The sequence below is a fragment of the Corvus kubaryi genome, unplaced genomic scaffold (genome assembly GCF_017639235.1).
Source record: "Corvus kubaryi isolate FWS band 111438036 unplaced genomic scaffold, C.kubaryi_AGA036_p1.0 37398, whole genome shotgun sequence".
NCBI lineage: Eukaryota > Metazoa > Chordata > Aves > Passeriformes > Corvidae > Corvus > Corvus kubaryi.
Genome location: NW_024581137.1, coordinates 28,145,810 through 28,163,489, shown reverse-complemented (window position 1 = coordinate 28,163,489; position 17,680 = coordinate 28,145,810). Strand labels below are relative to the sequence as shown.

Here is a 17,680-nt window from a genome sequence, read left to right as displayed (position 1 = left end):
GGAAATTAATTAGGCCATACTTATTATTTGTCTTACTTGGTTTACTGATTGCAATGACGAGGAATTAATGTTCCTTATTCCTTATCTCAATAGCTAGAAACACAGATTTCTCATTTTTTCATGTCAACTGTTTATTCTTATCAGAACAGCTCTGTCTCTTACAATGGATATTAACTTGAAAGTTCATGTAATTTTCTCCCTATTTTTCTCCATGGTGGTCTTAAAACCACTATTGTGCTGCAGATCAGCAACTTATATTTTTCCTTGTCCTTTGACACTTTCACTGAATCTATCACTTTACTCTCTTTTTCTTATAATGCCTTTTATCTCTGCTGTCTTTGATACCCAGTTGAAGATGGGAGGGCTGTTTGTGTGCCAAGAACAATTACATTCCTTTTATTTTTAGTCCTTCAACAGCTTTTCATTCTGAGTCTTTGCACTTCATGAATACTGTCTAGAAGGGGATCTGTGGCAAGGTCTACAACCCTGTGAATGTCAATACCTACCTGAAATCTTCATACTTTTTTCCCTCTCCTGCAGTATGTGGTAACATTTTCTATGGCCTCCAGCTCTGCTCTTTCAGACTGCAGAATATAAAGTGCAGTTGCTATCTTCTTATAAATGCAAAAATGTTTTATTGTGTCAGTGCTGAATGAGCTTGCTCTCATTTCACATCCAAGTAAAACTTGCTGTGTTTGTTTTTATAACAAAAAACTAAACAAAAACCTTTTGGATTTTGTCTTGTTCTTTTCTCTCTCCTTAGCAACTCCTCCTTTATTTATCACTACCAACCTCTCCCACCCTTAATCAGTTTTCCCTACATTCCAGCACCTTCCTGGGCTGCTTTTCAACTTACTGTGTATATCATACCTATGTCTCTCCCTTTCATTTATGTTTTTTTTTTTCTCACATTGCCTTCATGGCAAAAATCAGCAGCAGCAGTTGATATGAAATAGAAATATAGGTCTGACCTTTGAAATTATTTAAATTGCCACTAATCTACACATTATCAGTTTAAGGCTGCAATTGTGCTGCACTAGGCTTGTTAATACTGATAATGGTATATGTGTTGTTGATACTAGTAATGTGCAAACTGTGATTAATTCCTTGGATCAGCCGTCGTTCTAAGTGACCTAATGAAAACTAGCTGTTTATATAATACAGGATCTTATCTTAGCAAAATAAACATTTTTAAAAAAAGGTATTTTAGTACATATTTCCCTAGTACAGCTGTTCACTATGAGAAGTTTGTCTCATTACCTAAAAAGCAAGATGGTTTGCATTATTACTGCAGATTGGAAAGAAGTAATCTGAGAGACAGTGCATGTAGCCAAAACTTTGGATGAAAACCAAACTTTTCATCAGTTTTGATATGATGGTACATGCTATGACAATGGACCAATCAACAGATATAGCCTTTTTTTGTATGCAGAAATCAAATTTCTTTTGTTCCCTGTATATTTTCTAATATGGCATTCTGAACATGCCACAGAGCAGTGTTGTTAAACAGCACTACTACTGAGCTGCGCACTTTGTGCCCTCCATATAACTCTTAGCAGGTGACTTCTGTCTTGTTTAGAGGTGCACTGGTCTGCAAGAGACTTGTGCTCAGTGTGCTGAAAGGATACACTAATGCTGGCATTCAAGTTGAGCTGACCAAGTCTCTTGAAAAGACTCTTCTTTTCAGTACCCACTGCCAAAGTTTCATAGGAAAGAGTAGTAACTTAAGCAATAATCTATAAAACAAAGATGTGAAAAGGATATAAAGGACTTCGCTGGTAGACTTGTAAGTAGGCACAATTTTTGCAATTGTTAGTACAGAATGATGTGTCTTCAATCTGTCACACATGTAGTGTTGGATACATTTCTATTTGCTTCTGGAAAAGAAAATCTTCCTCTTCTGGGAAACTATTCATTGCAAAAATGAATATGCAGAGGGGGAATATTTATAGAAGGTGAGAAAATACTTTGGGTTTCATGAGGAGTGAATAATGAATAATTCAGTCAAGTGTAAATGACTTAAAGGGAAAATGTCTGCAAAAAGATAAGCTACCTAGTAAATTTTTTCTGTTAGGCAATAAATCAGCAAGATACATGCCAAAGATAAACTTTCACTTCAGACTTATTCTAAATCTTAAAAATTTGGCCTTGTGAATTGTGAATGGAGTTTATTCAATCTGTGCATATAGTTCTAGACTGTAGCTAAAAGAAAATTGTATTCCCTCACCACCATTTCTTTGTTCTGTTTTACTTCTGTTTGAATACATTGTCATCACTCTTAATCTGGAGAAGTAATTTTTCAAATCGTGGTTTAAAATTAGGTATTTTACAATTTCACATATCATCATAAATCATGAATGTTTGGGTTTATATTTCATTGCAGCGGAAAACAGATGTGCCACTTCAAATGCAGTAACATGCACAAAGTGTCTTGCTTTGGGTCCAGAGTGTGGATGGTGTGCTCAAGAGGTATGGCATTTTGCTTAATTACATTTGACTTTATATTTTAGCTGCTTCTGATCTTTATAAAGATAAAGACTTTTAAACTGAGAAAATTATAGTGAGAAATAGCAAGAAAATCTTTAAATGATCCCTAGAGACAGAACCTGAGAAATCATGTGAAATTTATTTTGTTTCCAAAGGAGAAAATGCAATCTTTTATTTGGAAAATTGCAGTAATTTTAAATAAAGTGAGACCTTTTTAATGCATTCCATCTGCTTTGTAGACAGCTTTGGCAGACTTACAGTAGCTTTGTGAGTTTAACAGTTTTTGGCTTCAAGAGCAAAATTACTTATCAGTACTTTATATTAAGTCCTCATCATATATGAAAACAAGTCTATACATATATGTCTACTGAATTTAGCAAAAGGTTGTACTAACAGTGGAGGTGACTTTGACTTCACCATATACAATGATCCTATCACAAATGGAAAAAATTATGTTTTTCTCATTTTGACACTTGAAACTATCAGTTTTGAGACTTAGCACAGAAGGTAGATCTTAGGTTGCAAGAATTATCCTGAAATTATTGTTACTTTGCAAAGTATTTGTAAGGATATGGGAATTTCTGGTTTTGTTTGACAGAAAAAAAAATAACCCTGTTGGTAGCATGATTTTGAGTAATCACTTCAGAGGAACAAGCTTTTGAAGAATATCGCTGACAATCGCAAGCTCATATGCCCTGTAAGGTCATGTGGAAATTACCCGTAGTAGCTTTCAGGTTAGCAGAGAAGGTAGATAAGTTCCTGGGGTGTGTCTGGCTGAGATAAGGAGTGTAAGGCACTGGCAATATGTGAGATATTATGTCTTGGAATTATTAACTTAGTCTGCCAAAGGCACAAGGCTAAGTAATGCAAGAATGGGTAGAGGCATGCAGGGCTTGTTTTCCCAGAGGAAGCTTAGGGCATGAGTAGATGGCACAATGGATTACAGTGTGGAGGGGTTCATTATTTTGGCCTCATGTCCTGTGTTACAAAGGACAAGGCTTTATCCTCCTCCATCTGCATTTATCACAGAACAGCATTTGCTAACTTTCCAGTGCTGTGGATCTGCAGTACGTCCCCTTCTAACTAGGCATGTGGATTTGGCCAGTTTCACTTCTGCTCTGCTTCTCTTGCTTCACTTCTCAAGTCAATGCTGAGAGCTGTTCATGGAAGCCAGGGCTTTGTCAAACCCTCTTAAACAGCTGGTTCACCTGCGCACCATTCATGGTTATGGAACAGCAAAACCCTTATTATTGCAGGTGGAAATACTGCAGTGCAGCTTAGCCTGCCTGCTTCATCAGAGCAATATTTTTAATGAGATAATTAGCCGTGAGGAACTTTTGAGATGCTTTGAATTTATACCCACACACAGTGGACTTCAGAAAACACTACAAATCTATTAGTCATTACCAGTAATGAGAGTAAATTTAATAATAATACATTTAAAAATCTAGCTTTTTGATATGCATATACTAAAAAGGGTATATAAATAGCAGTAACTTAAGAAGTAGTCTCTGTTGTCTTCAATAAAGAAGGTTATGGAAAAAATGTCAGAGGTAGACTACAAAAATGAGTTTGAATTTGAAAAACAAGACACATGACTGTCAAATTTCCTTCTTCAGGGGCTTCCTCTAGTCTTTACAAGGTCTGGATGACTATTATATAGCATACAATAGACTGTATGCACTTTTAGATTGCTTATTTTCCCCATTTGCCTCTGAAAGATCAGAAATTGTCCTTTGTTTGGTTGGTCTCCAGCTTTGGCTCAGAGGATACTTTGAAAGACTACAAAGGATCTTGTCTTTTTTTTGGGTTTTTTTATGTTCAGAATTGTATTAATCATCACATTAGTGGTCAGGAAGGAATTTTGTATTGGATCATTTTGGCACAATTTTTGGCAAGTTTGCTCTTTTGATGCAGCAAAGGATGGGCTGCTTCTGACATCATCCTTCTACTAATCACTTTCCTGTTGCTACAAGGGCTTTTTTATGTTGGTGGCATCTTAAACTGTCCACTCCCGTAATAATACATGATTTCCTCTTTCCGGGAATTGAAATTACATAGTCCAGCAGGTCTTTGGATTTTGTGTAGTGTGACAGACAGATTCAGGTTGGCTAAATCTAAAGCTGACCTCTGTTGTTCCTATTAAATATTAGCCTGAGTAACATTACCAGTGGATTCTTCTGAAAACTAACCTGTTTTGATGTTGTGGGAATGACACTTTCTTGCTAAAATGAGCTCATAGCATGGCACAGAACTTTTTTTAGTGACATAGTGACAGTGTGTAATTTCCTTTTTCTCCAAAGCTGGCTTGTTCTGATTGTGCAAGATCCCATTTCTCATTAAAAAAAATTTTCTGTGTAGAAAAGGGTCATTGTGGCAATTAGGGTTAACTTCTAATTTAAATATTGCATCATTGCCATTATTAAAAACATATGGCTTCATGAACTTGTTCTATGATTTATTCATTTATAGTAGCATATTTTATTGTTTCAAAGACTATTATTTTGGTTTTCTTCATCCTTTGAAGGTAGTACAGGTTTTTTTTCAGCTCAGATTGTTTTGTACTTTTTGTTTCTTATTAAACAGGATTTCATGGCTGGCACAACACAGAAGGGACGCTGTGACACTGTTTTCAACTTAATGAAAAGAGGCTGCCAATCAGATTTGGTTGAAAACCCCACAGTTCATGTCACAATACCTAGTGACCACGAAACAAATATACAAGTGATACCAGGAAAAGTTTCAGTCCAACTGCGTCCAGGTTGGGTCGTCTCTAACACATTGATATTATAGTAAACTTAAAATAAAAACAATACTTCTAAGTACAGATATTTCGTGAAGAGGCATCTGGAATAATTATTTGGAAGAATGATGGTATAACATTGTATTGTAGGACTGTGATGGTGTTGCTCCCATATTCAAGTGTCATCTTCAGCAAGATTTGTTTCTGTCAAACACAGATAAAGGTCAGAATAATGGAAGTAATAAGTGGAAAGGGAATTTTAGGTAGTCTTTCCTGTTTTCTTATGTAGTTTCTTGATTCTTTAGCCACTTACACTAACAGTTTTGCCTTACCTTTCCTTCTGAAAGTAGAGTTATAATTACTGAATTCATGATTTGATAAACTTCTTGATTATTTCTTTACTTTCAAGTGCATTGACTAGACAACTACAAAAATACGAAAACCATTATGTAAGAAAGGACTGAACTCCTAAAGAAGACTTAAGTATTCACTGCCTGAATTTTTTTTATAACTAGTATATCTCCATTTGCCCTCAGCTGAAGTCTAATTAAATCAGTGTTCATTCTCTATCTCTAAAAAAGCTGTAGCCAAGAGCAGAAGTAAAGGTGATATAAAAGGATGCAGGGTTATCTTTCACTCAATAAAATTTAATTTATTTCTTTCTTTTGCAAAGAATAATTGGAGAAAAATATGTGAGAGGGATCAATCTTTGGTAGGAAAACATTAAGTGTTTGGGAGAAGTATTTTGCTGATCTTCACTGGGGAAATGATAATTTTATGTCAATTACTAGGGAAAAAGGAAGGATCTACATGAGTGTAAATTACAAAGGAGTTCTCATTTTCACTCCTTACAATAATAAAACTGTCAAGGTAACATCAGCACTTCTCCTTTCCCCACTTTCCTTCCAAAGTGACTGATACTCCGCTTTGTACTGAGAAATGGTTTCAGGAACTGAGCTACCTCTAGCTCTGTCTGTAATAACATTTATTTCCAAAGGCATAGCAGATTCATAGAAAAAAAATTAGCTTTCTAAAATTCGGTTTCAGTAAACTTTTTTCCATTAAATAATGAAATTAAGTTTGGGGTTTCTTATGCTTTGCAGTTCTTGCATCAGGGAGGCAGAAGTATAAAATTCCAAGGACTCCAGAAGAAAAACTTTTTATATGTAGATATCTTGCCCATATTTTCTGCCTCAGGAAAATGCACAGATATACCACTATAGTTTTTCCTCAAAACAGACGTTGGATACAGTATAATCATGCAGACAAAGATGGTTTTATTTTGATACTGGGGTTTTTGACACTGTTTACATATACTCAACATTTAGGATTTATGTGGGAAAAAATAAAAGCTGCAGTCAATATCTTGCTATATGCAAACTGGAGACCTGCAAGGATCGTTTACAAAAAGTAATTCAATTTACATTGGCAAAGAGGAAACATAAATTGCAGCACACTGAAATTGCTTTCCTCGTGCAAGACCTAATACAGACAAATCCTGACATTTTCAGGTGGATTACGATCAAAGAAACGGGAGAAATTACTTTTGCATATTTAACTTTTCTGAGTCAGATCTTTGTACTGGATGTACCTTTTGATAGTTTTTATTGAAAACCTGCATAGTTCTTCTGTAGCATCTTCCTTCTTCCTGTCCTTTGCTGCATCTTCATTGCACAATACTGGATTAGATTCTCCACTCGTCACATGAAGATCCTAAACTCATTTCTGCTATGAGCTCACACTTCAGGTGACATAAAATGATGACTAATTTGAAACCATGCATTACTGTACCTACTCTGTCTGTACTCATCACTTAACTCCTTTTGCTGACATTACAGAATATTAGGGAAGCAAAAATGTGAGGACTAGTTTTAGCAGTTTCCAAAGCATAAATATTTTTATTACATATGAGAATGTGTTGTGGTACTGCAGGAGAGACAGACATCTGTCATTCTGAAATAAGAGTTCTATTTTGTAGATGCCAAAACATGGATTTTTTTTTTTTTTTTAGATTAAAACCTTTTTTAAAAAAATACATATTTTCATCCTACAGAGTTTTCTCATCCAATCTTTGGAAGCAATTTGGGATAAACTTGTATCATTATTTATGTGAGTTTTTCAGGCTGCACTGTCCTTGCGGTGCATATGTAGTTTTAGATTCTGTCATATGACAAACTATTTGCAGGATACATTTACATATTTTGAAGTGTCAACCTTGAAGTGACTGACCCCAATTTGTATGCAGATCTGTGTCCTTTGTGAGCCACAACTGCTTTTTGTTATAATGCCAAAGGGATTGCATAACCATGAATTTAAAACAAAATGGGGAGAAGTCAAATTTTTACAATAAATTGCACAGTGCTCCTGCAAGAAGAAAAAACCAAGATGTTGTACAAAATGTCCCTTTATGGCTTATTTTTGAATGATTCTTCAAGGTTTCATTTACTCTTGGGAGATTTTCTTGTTTGTTTGTTTTTCTCTTTGCTGACACAACTTTATGCTGAGATTGCTACAAAAATAAATGTATTTTTAAGCATGTCCATTCAAAAATAGTAAATAAACTTACTTGTTTCTTTTTTTAATCAGGAAGTGAAGCAAACTTTATGTTAAAAGTTCGTCCTTTAGAGAAATACCCTGTGGATCTTTATTATTTAGTTGATGTCTCAGCTTCTATGCACAACAATATAGAAAAGTTAAATTCCGTTGGATTTGCTTTATCTAAAAAGATGGAGAATATTTCTCTTGATTTTCGACTTGGATTTGGATCCTATGTGGATAAAACTGTGTCACCCTATATTAGCATTCATCCAGGTAGAATCCATAACCAGTGCAGGTATGTAGTCTTTTTATATTTACTGTAGCACTGAGACGTGTATTTAATGACACGAATATCCATTATACATATTTATTTTTAAATTCTTCAGAATTTGTCTTTGTTTCCTTATACCGTGGTTCTTTGACAAAGTTCCTAAGGAAATGATGAAAATTGTTTTACAATGATTACTTCTGAAACACCTGGTGAGTGATTTCAGGAAAACTTTCTGTATCAGAAAAAATGTGCTGTATTTTCTTTAGGAGAACAAGCCAATATCCATGCTGTTTTGGAATATTTGGTTATGTTTTGTATTTAATTTTAAAGTCAACTGTTGTGGTTTTGGTTATTTTGGATGTGCTACCTAGATTCATCACAAAGTTTTGTACTTTCTGACCCATGTTCTTTCTAGTGTATGGTCATGTATTCATTAACTCTTCCCTTAAAACTCTACTTTTGTCACCATTATGTGGTTCCTTTCAGCTCATTTAATGAACAAAAGCAATCCTCTGATCAGCTTCTACAGTTCTAATGTGAATGAAATCCTCTTTTAAATAGAAAAGATGTTCTGGCCTGCATTTCCTTTTTCATACCCTGCCTTTTATACCTTGTGTTCAACATACATAAAGTGAGGGATCATTTCCAAAACGCCCTGGGGAGCAAGATTACTCACAACAGATTCAGAGCTGTATGATAGTAGTTGGAAAAGTGAATATAAATTCTTCATACTTTCTTGCTTGCCTTTCCTGGGAAGACATGATCCAGAGTTCTGTGAAGTCCCTAAGTAACTTTTGTGATTTCAGTGGGTTTTGAATTGGTTCCTAGTAGTGGAATTCATTCTACAGGTGTGACTATCTGTGGATAAAGCAGTCATCTATAAAGCAGGCCATCTATACAGAGTGAGTGGATATTGATTAGCATTTCTAGGTCATGATGCATTTTGACTAAAAGTAGACATCTGCAGAGGTATTAATCCTTTCAATGCCAGTTTCTCTTCTTTGACTGCACCTTGATTTGGAGGAGGGCAGGTTCCAGTCTGAATGTAGTAGAAATTAAGGGAATTGAAACCTGCTCAGCATCTCTGAAATGGATGAGCACTTCAACTTGTGCCATAAATCATGGCTGTGAGTGGGTCCCAGATAAATGACCTTTATAAGTGGTGTTTCACTAGCTTACCTACGACAAACATCAGACTTTCTCCCTTATGCATAATTTGAAAAGGTATTTTTTACTGTGATGTTACTGAAAATGGATTTTCTCATCTCTTTGATGAGGTAGCTGTTATAAATATCAATATTAATTTTATGTACATTTACGTAACACTAGTGGATATAGGAACTTAGATTTTATTATAGCTTGAGCCAGTAGCCTGTGTAGCAACCTATTAAAGGATCTTAATGTTGCAGCGTGATAGTCCTTTCTCAGGGATAATGAAAAGCAAAGCTGTATCACCCTGTAGATATTCCAAAAGGGTTTATATACTCCCTGAGATCATACCATCCCTCTTGTTGCATTTTTGTTCTGTATGAAACACTACATATATACTGTCAGTATATTAACTGTTATTATACACACAATTCCATAAAATACAAAATAATATACTTTTTTTGTAGTTAATTATAACTACTTCCCACTGAAATTAATTTCACATAGAATTGCTCTTTTTTTCTGTTTCTTGTCCTGTGCTACCTACGTCTGTATTGGTATCAGGATTTTATGGGTTAATGAGGATGCAATATTTTTATCTCCTTCAAATGAAGAATAAGGCTTTTGATTTGTTTTGGTTTTTACAGTGATTACAATTTAGATTGTATGCCTCCTCATGGTTATATTCATGTGCTATCCCTGACTGACAATATAGCAGAATTCAGAAATGCAGTGAATAAACAAAAAATTTCTGGGAATATTGATACACCTGAAGGGGGTTTTGATGCAATGCTTCAAGCAGCTGTGTGCCAGGTAAGGAAGGAGCTTATTTACAAAAGTCTAAAGAAATAGTAATTCAGGCACTGTATATATTTTCATATATATATATATCGATAAATGTGTATAAATATATATAGGTACAATGGTGCTCAGTGTTCTTGAATTCAAAATGCCAGTTCTATGCCTGATAATACTAAGATTTTTTTTCCTCCTTTTCCATTATTTCCCCCTTAACTGTACATTTGCAATTGAAACTGTAAAAGGACAGCATGAGGGAATATGTTTCAGTATTGGTTAATGATCTTCAAATTCTGTCTTTAACCAGCCTAACCAACATAGGATGGATGATGAAAGCAACTGCTTCTTGTTTGAATGGAAACATGTATTAATTTCAGTCAATTACATAATTAGTTTCAAAAATCATTACAACACTGCTTGTGTTCCTCAGTGAAGACATACAAATTTGACATTTCTTCTCCTTTAGGACTTGAAAATTGAATGATAAGTTTCACGTATCTGCTTGTGTTGACAAGGAAAACAGAAGAACTTCAATGTTATCAACTTTTAAAGATTTCATATTTTAAAACAGTACAAATCAACTAAAATTTAACTTTTGTATATTGATAAAATTTCGTCATAGTCTCTCCCATGCAGAAAAGGATGAAGAAGATCTGTATCAGTAGGTCTCAAGCTAGAAGCATATTAGATAAAGAGAGTTAGTTTTGCTCTAGAGAGCTGTTTTGGTTGTTGTTTTTATTCTTACACATATTAATGCAATAAAAATTTTGAAATTCGGTTGATTCATGGGTTTGGTAATGCTCTATAAAATACTCAACTCCTGTTCAAATCACAGGCTTGCTGTGTTTCTCATCTGTTAGAATGATGTCAGGACAATGGTTTTATCTTGTCCATCTTCGCATTATTTTTCTGAGCAGTACAATAAGTCAAGGACAAACAGTAATCCAAACTATGCTAAAAATGAATAGTTTGGTCCAATTTTATTTTCAAATTTTGATGAACAGGTAAGTAAAAACCACTCTTCATAAACACTGTGGTTGAAGCTGTTACAAAAAATTATTCTGGAACTTTGGAAAAATTCCTAAAAATTCAGTGTTTCTCACTGGACACATTCCACACTTATGACATGTGAGTTCTAGAATAATATATGCTTCCAAGAACAATAGAATGGAAACATTCATGAGAATGTGGAGGCTTTCCTTCTAGCTGAATTGTGAACTAAAATGGATGGGAAAAATGTGCAATTCATAATGACCATCATGAACTACAAATTATATTAATGTGCACTAAATTTGCCTACAATAGACCTTTATAACTTGCTCCATCTTGCTTTAACCAATACATCACAGTTGCAAGAGACAGCAGGTTAGAACATGGAGCTGCTTTAAAATTTCGATTGCTATGACATATGTAGGTAGGAATCATAGAACCACAGATCATCTTAATTCAGAAGGAACCCATAAAGATGATTGAGTCCAACTCCCTGCTCCTCACAGGATTACCTAAAACTAAACAACTCTCAAGGTGACAAAGTCAAATGATGGAGTCTTAGGAGAAGAGTTTTTTACAATGCTGGAGGAGAATTTGGAATTATTTAAGACAAAACCTGTTTATAAATAAAAAAATACTCCTTTTTTTAGAGGAATGCTGTCTAGGAGTGTCTGAGGGAGACTGATGCCTAAAGTGTAAGTTGGAAAAGACATGACACCCCTCTGTACTTGTTATCCTTTCTGGCATGAGATGTTTAATCCCCATTCAGAGCTAGCAGAGAATGAGCCTGAGAAGGGAGCAAAATCCCTCTCTGTGAAGAAAGGAAGACAGAGAGTAAGTCATGAAGCTTGGCTGAGTACATGGGGTGTACTGCAGGTACACGTTTCACATGCAAATGGTAGAGAGGAGACAGTGTCATAGGAAGGAGATGAAATGGAAGCAGTGAAAAAGAAGATGGAATAATCAAGAGAGGGAAAAATGAAAAAGCATGTGATGTATTTCCTGTCTGCCTCAGAGGTTTGATTATAATCAGGGAGATAAATGTTTTGAAAATACAAATCGGCATCAAAAAAAATTTAGACATAAGCTTACCTTGCTGCATCCTTCACATCACTGAGTTCCTAAAAGACATTCAATTCACCCTTGAGGCTGCCACTTTGCCATCAGTCCCTTAAGATGGTGGATAAATGTAGCATTTTGCTGCATAATAAAGAATTTCTCAATTTGCAATTGCATGAAGACCTTCAAACTTTAGTTTATTGATTTGTGATCACATACTAAAGTATTTTCCAGAAAATTGTGTAGGAAAAGGAAATTATAGAGTGATAATAATATAAAGTAAATAAATACAAAATAAATGTAGAACAGGATGACAAGTATCAATATGGACGAATGCATATTTACTGGTTGTAATGCTTTCTTGGATCCCAGAGAATTTTACAAACTATATGCTTTACATTTTTACATAATAGTGACACACACAATGTGGCAGTTGTTATCAAGCCTACTGTATAAAGCAAAACTGGGATGTATATATTGGGACGTTTTTCTTCAAAAAGCAAAGAAAGTGGAAAGTGGAGAAAAAAAAAAAAATTGGTAGTTTTCAGATGTAGGACATTATATCTATTTCCACACAAAATGCTTTAAATAGCCTGCTTTAAACTCAGTGCTTCCAAGCAGTGTAATATCTGAAAGTAGTCTTTCATGTTAATTTTTCATTTTGTTATTGATTTTAGAAAATAGGTAGGTACTGCTTTCTTATGCCTAATTTTGTTTTCTATTTAGAGCCACATTGGATGGCGTAAAGAAGCAAAGCGACTGCTTCTTGTGATGACAGATCAAACTTCCCATCTGGCCCTTGACAGTAAATTAGCAGGAATTGTAATTCCCCATGATGGAAACTGTCACTTGAAAGATAATGTGTACGTCAAAGCTACGAGTATGGTAAGGTATATGTCATAGATTTTGCCTTCAGAGAGGCAGTGCAAAACTGTGTAAAGAAGGTTTTTAGACTGCTGTCAAAGCATTGCTTTTATTTCCGTTATTAGAGTGGTATTTTTCTAGGTAGGCAAGTTATGAAATGAAGAACTGGTCACCTGGCATATTGGCATTCTTTTTGTGTGGAATAAAGTATTTTGGAGTCTGAAAAAAACAGTACACAGCCAAGGAGGATATGTTACTGGTTTTGGTTTGGATTTTTATTAGCATCTCATAAAAATTTTGTATAAAATACAAGTAAGAAGTGTGTGGTGTGATATTTTGCACAAGTAGAAGCTGGTAATATGTCAGAGTTGTACAATCATGCTCATAAGACAAAGCTAGCGGCTGTGGTTTATGGTCAGAAGATGCACAGGTGTACTGGTTGAAAAGGCTTGATAAGAGTAAACCAGAGGGCGTACAATAGCAATGAACTATCTCAGCTGGATGGATTAGCATTAAATGCATTCAGATTGCACAGTAGAAAGCCAATGTGTGGTAGTACAGGCCTCTGAAAAAAAGTTGCATCCAATCTGCTGTAGCAGAATAAGACACCTTCATCAGGTATTTTTAGATTTCAAAATATTTTCTTCAGGAATGTAAAAAGTAGTCATAAGTGACTGAAGAAAGGAATTTTTGCCTAAGAATTGTAGGTTTCAACTGCTTTAGGAATTTTCTTAAATAAATACGAATTGCTTATTTAAGAAACATGAATCACTGCTTAATTGCAGTTTAATCCCCAGAAAGCAGAAATATGAACTGTGGTACAATCAGAGCACGTTGAAGTTTTGTTCTCGGTGCTGGCTGCACTTAGTTAACGTGTACAGCCTGTGTTCAGCCAGAACCAGCAATTTGCAAGGGAAATCAGTGAGGGCTGTGTGTAAGTGAGGTTAAACCTGAATTTAATCCCGGCAACTGGTGTTTACAAGGATGGTGGAGCAGCAGGAAGAGGCCGCTGGCTGTTGTGTGATCATGAAATACGGGAGGTTTCTGGGAAGCGGTGAGTGTTTGGGACCTTGCTGAGCGGAGGAGGGAGATGAGTGTGTGCTAACAAGGTTATTTAGATTTCCGATTATCTGACGTTCTTGCATTCATATACTCCCTCTTTCACTTCTTTGATATTTCCTCACAGATGTCTGAATATTTTTTTTCCACTCTAATCAGTCTATTCAGCTTATTTTACTTAGAGCAAATAATCCTGAAACTTTTCTTTCCCAAAGCAGAACACACTCTCTTTTTATTTTCTTTTAGTTTTCCTAGCTGCAGTGCTATAAATCAGAGGATGTTTGCTCTGCTTATTAAATAATTGCTAAAGGCACAAATCTTTTTCTAGTGTTCAGGATTCCTTTGATAATAAAGATATTGTCTGTTTCAGAAAAAAAAAAAAAACAACACACTATATTTATTTTCTGTCCAGCTTTGGGAATTAATTTCTGTTGCAACTGGAGAAACTCACCAATGGAAAATACAGACAAAATTAATGAATCTCTTTCTAAGCAGCCAGGATAGATTGATGGCTGACTGAAAAAAGGTGTTTTAACTGATATTCTGCATCCTGGTTTGAAAGATCATAATTTTACTGTCCCATATGGAAAAAGAAATCTCCATGATTACTACTATTGATGTATTTTATGAAAAGAGGTTTTTTTATCCACCCAAATGAAATTACTTTGAAAGATCCTTAGATCTATGGTGGCACATCTAGATCCATATGGTTTTTTTAAATATGGGCTAATTTTTGCATGCCCACATGTTAACAGTAGCCACTTAGTTACATGCACTTAGTACTAGAAAAGGGTTAGCAAGGGAATCTTTCTTAGCATTGCGTTTTCTGGAGTAGATTTGATGACAACACAATAGTGTCTGTAAGGGAAAGTGTGTTGGTTTCCTGCTTTTTTCTTCTCATCCATGTTATATGTGATTATTTTATTCATAGATATCCATAAAGAAACTTCAAATGAACAAGTGAAATCAGGGGCTGGGAAGACTTTTTGATATTTAAATGAAATATCATCAAAGTCTGTCAGCCTTTTAGAAAACATAATGTGAAACATATTTTTGGGGTTTTTTCTTAGTCATACAATTTTGTTGGGCTGTACTAAATTAAAGAGACCTCTGTAATCACATTGTTTTCCTGCTTTGATTCTTAGCTTTGGGTAGTCATGAGAAGATTGCATTTTGGCATATTTTTATTTCTTACTTGTGCCAGTTAAGAGGACTTTGCTTTATTTATTTGAATAAGCTTGGCCTTTACATCAGAAATGTTTCCACTTAGACATTTTTCTGAATGTTTCTTTCTAACTTTTGCTAAGCAGTCACACAAAGGTCAGCAAAAAAAAATGCATGACAGGAAAGAAATCTAGTCCATTTTAATTAGATCTGTGTTTGGTTAACTCCCTTTCTGCAATACTTAACATTTGTATTAGTTATCTTCTCTGCTTAACACAGTAGGTTAAAATAATAAAATGAATGATGTAATTGAAACAGGAAAGATGATCTAAAATTAAAGTACATTTGTCTGAGCAGTAGTGGGAAGAGATAAGATAAAAAGACAAAGTACAGCAAGGTTTTCACAGCAAGCAAAGTGAGGGTCCATGAGTTACCATTGGTACCTTATGTCATCTCTTTACATGCTTAAAATTAAAAAGCTGGTGTGGGTCTGTTGATGCTTTGAGCTTTGGGGTTTTTTTTTTAACTCAATTCTAATAAAAAGAAACAAGAAGCTGGACACTCTAGTGAGTTATTGATGATAGATACATGGAAGTTCAGCCTTGCTTGTGAGCAGAGGTAGTCTGGGGATCCTGCCTCTGCAGCCCTTGCATGTCTATGGGTGTCATCTCTTGACATCAGTAAGCTCCATCTGAATAAGTTTTTGTTTCCTGAAGGCTTGGGAAGCTATTTCTGATACTCCTGATTAGAGAGTTCAGCTAGTAGCTGCAGAGTTGTTGAGGGGCCACTCTGCTGGAATTCAGAGACAGGTCTAGTACCATGTGCTAAGCAGGAAGACTGACTTATTTTGCCACCATCTCATGATCCCTTGATACTGCCCCTATCATTCACACATTTATGGTGCAGGAGGTGTTTGCAAAACATCTGGATTCACTCGTGTCCTGGGACCACTTGGTGTGTCTGTGATCTCCAGCCAATTATGCGTGGCCTGTAGGGTTGTGCAGCACAATGGAGGCCCCACCAATGTGCTCTGTGTCATGGAGAAGGAAGGAAGGCTTAGCACTTTGTTGTAGGCTGCTGAAAATGCCAACAAAGCCACCACTGCTGCAGTTCACTCATGACTCCTGTGTGATAGAAATGCCTGCTCTCTCTCCAGTGAGCATGGCACTCTCTCCAGCTGGAGCTGTAAGAAGGACGGTTTAATACTGTGTTATCTGCCTTTCATCAGTTATCGTAAGGAATATAATCTTTTACCAAAGCGTTGAAACTTTGAGAGAGGCGTGTACCCTCTAGAGGCTAATATCAAACTGCACCAAGAAACTCCTTTGTTCTTTCTGTGCAAGGCTCTTTATAATGGTGCAATATGATGGAAAATGGATTTTGCTCCCTTGCATAACTTTGTCTCAGTTCTCTTGCTATTCAGATTACTGCTAGCAGAGTTGTTGACTTGCAGAGTGCCTTGAGTAACAAGGGACAATCCGAGGAGAAAAGAATTGTTCAGGGTAACAGACTGTGTTTGGGCAAGAGAGATAATATGGGGCAGATGGTGAAAAATACCAGGAAAAAAAGACAACAAAAGTTTGTGGGGGATAAAGGTTGAAATACCTGACATAAGTGGAGGTGTCCAGATGAAATCTCTTTAAGTGGAATCACAAGCCAAGGCCCCAGTCACTTCTCTGTTTAATCTGGATTTTAAGTGTTGAATTTACTTTTTGAGAACTATTCACTTATGGAGGGTTAATGAGCACTGATTTTCAGATACAGATTGGTTTAGAGTACTGGAGCTGAAGGGATTTCACATAACCCAGGTGTACAAAGCCCATTGGGACCACACCGACACCCTTGAAGTTCCCCAGATCTTGGATGAAGAGATAGCAGCACACCTCTTGTTCTCAAATCCGTGTCAGATCTCTCAATGAGAAGTGTAGAAGGACAGGTCATTGGCACAGGACATGCTGTCATAGGTACTTCAGCAAATACAACAATGCATTACTGAGGAGGGCTGTGAAACTCATGCCACCTTCTTCAAGCACGGGTGTGGTTAAGAAAATGTAGCAGGTGGTCATGGTGAGGACTGGAGTCATCAGTCTTTAGGTGGGTCTTGAGCACACAGAGGAGAAAGCTGTCAGTCATAAGTGAGGTAAGTACAGAATACTGACATTGCCAGAACCTGATCCAATGGCTGCATTTGATGCCAAAATACATGTCTGAGAATCAAACCTTTTTAATTACCCTCCTTGCTGTTCTCAAAAGCACACCTCATCTCAGTGCTTCATGCTGTATTTTCTCCCTGACTTGTGCACAAGAACCCACCTATTATTCCCTGTTCTTCTAGATGGACCATGGACCACAACATACCCATACTTCTTAAGCATCAGACTCAAACCAACAAAATAGTACTGTAGAGTTAGTCCTCCCTCCACTGTGCAGCAGATCTACATAGTTGGCAACAGATAAGCCTGGCTGATGCCCTGGTGATTTTTTTTTATTGTTTATTTGGATGACCCCACCCTGGTTTTGATGTAGGTCTCGCATTCTCTGTACATTTAGAAATGAAG

General features: G+C 36.0%; 1 protein-coding gene across 8 annotated transcripts in view; it reads left to right on the top strand.

Annotated features, from left to right (window-relative positions):
• ITGB8 (integrin subunit beta 8) overlaps positions 1-17,680 on the top strand; it is a 49,056-nt gene that overhangs the window by 13,070 nt on the left and 18,306 nt on the right. For 7 of the 8 annotated variants that reach the window (XR_006018501.1, XM_042042924.1, XM_042042926.1 and 4 more), the window contains exons 2-6: positions 2,384-2,469; positions 5,074-5,248; positions 7,817-8,063; positions 9,836-10,001; positions 12,762-12,920. Coding sequence is in view for 7 of the 8 variants with exons in the window: in XM_042042924.1 (XP_041898858.1) it covers positions 2,384-2,469; positions 5,074-5,248; positions 7,817-8,063; positions 9,836-10,001; positions 12,762-12,920 (833 nt within the window). In the remaining variant the exon portion in view is untranslated. Of the gene's footprint in view, positions 1-2,383; positions 2,470-5,073; positions 5,249-5,380; positions 5,454-7,816; positions 8,064-9,835; positions 10,002-12,761; positions 12,921-17,680 lie in introns of those variants that run through there. The other variant, XM_042042927.1, reaches the window with a different exon arrangement.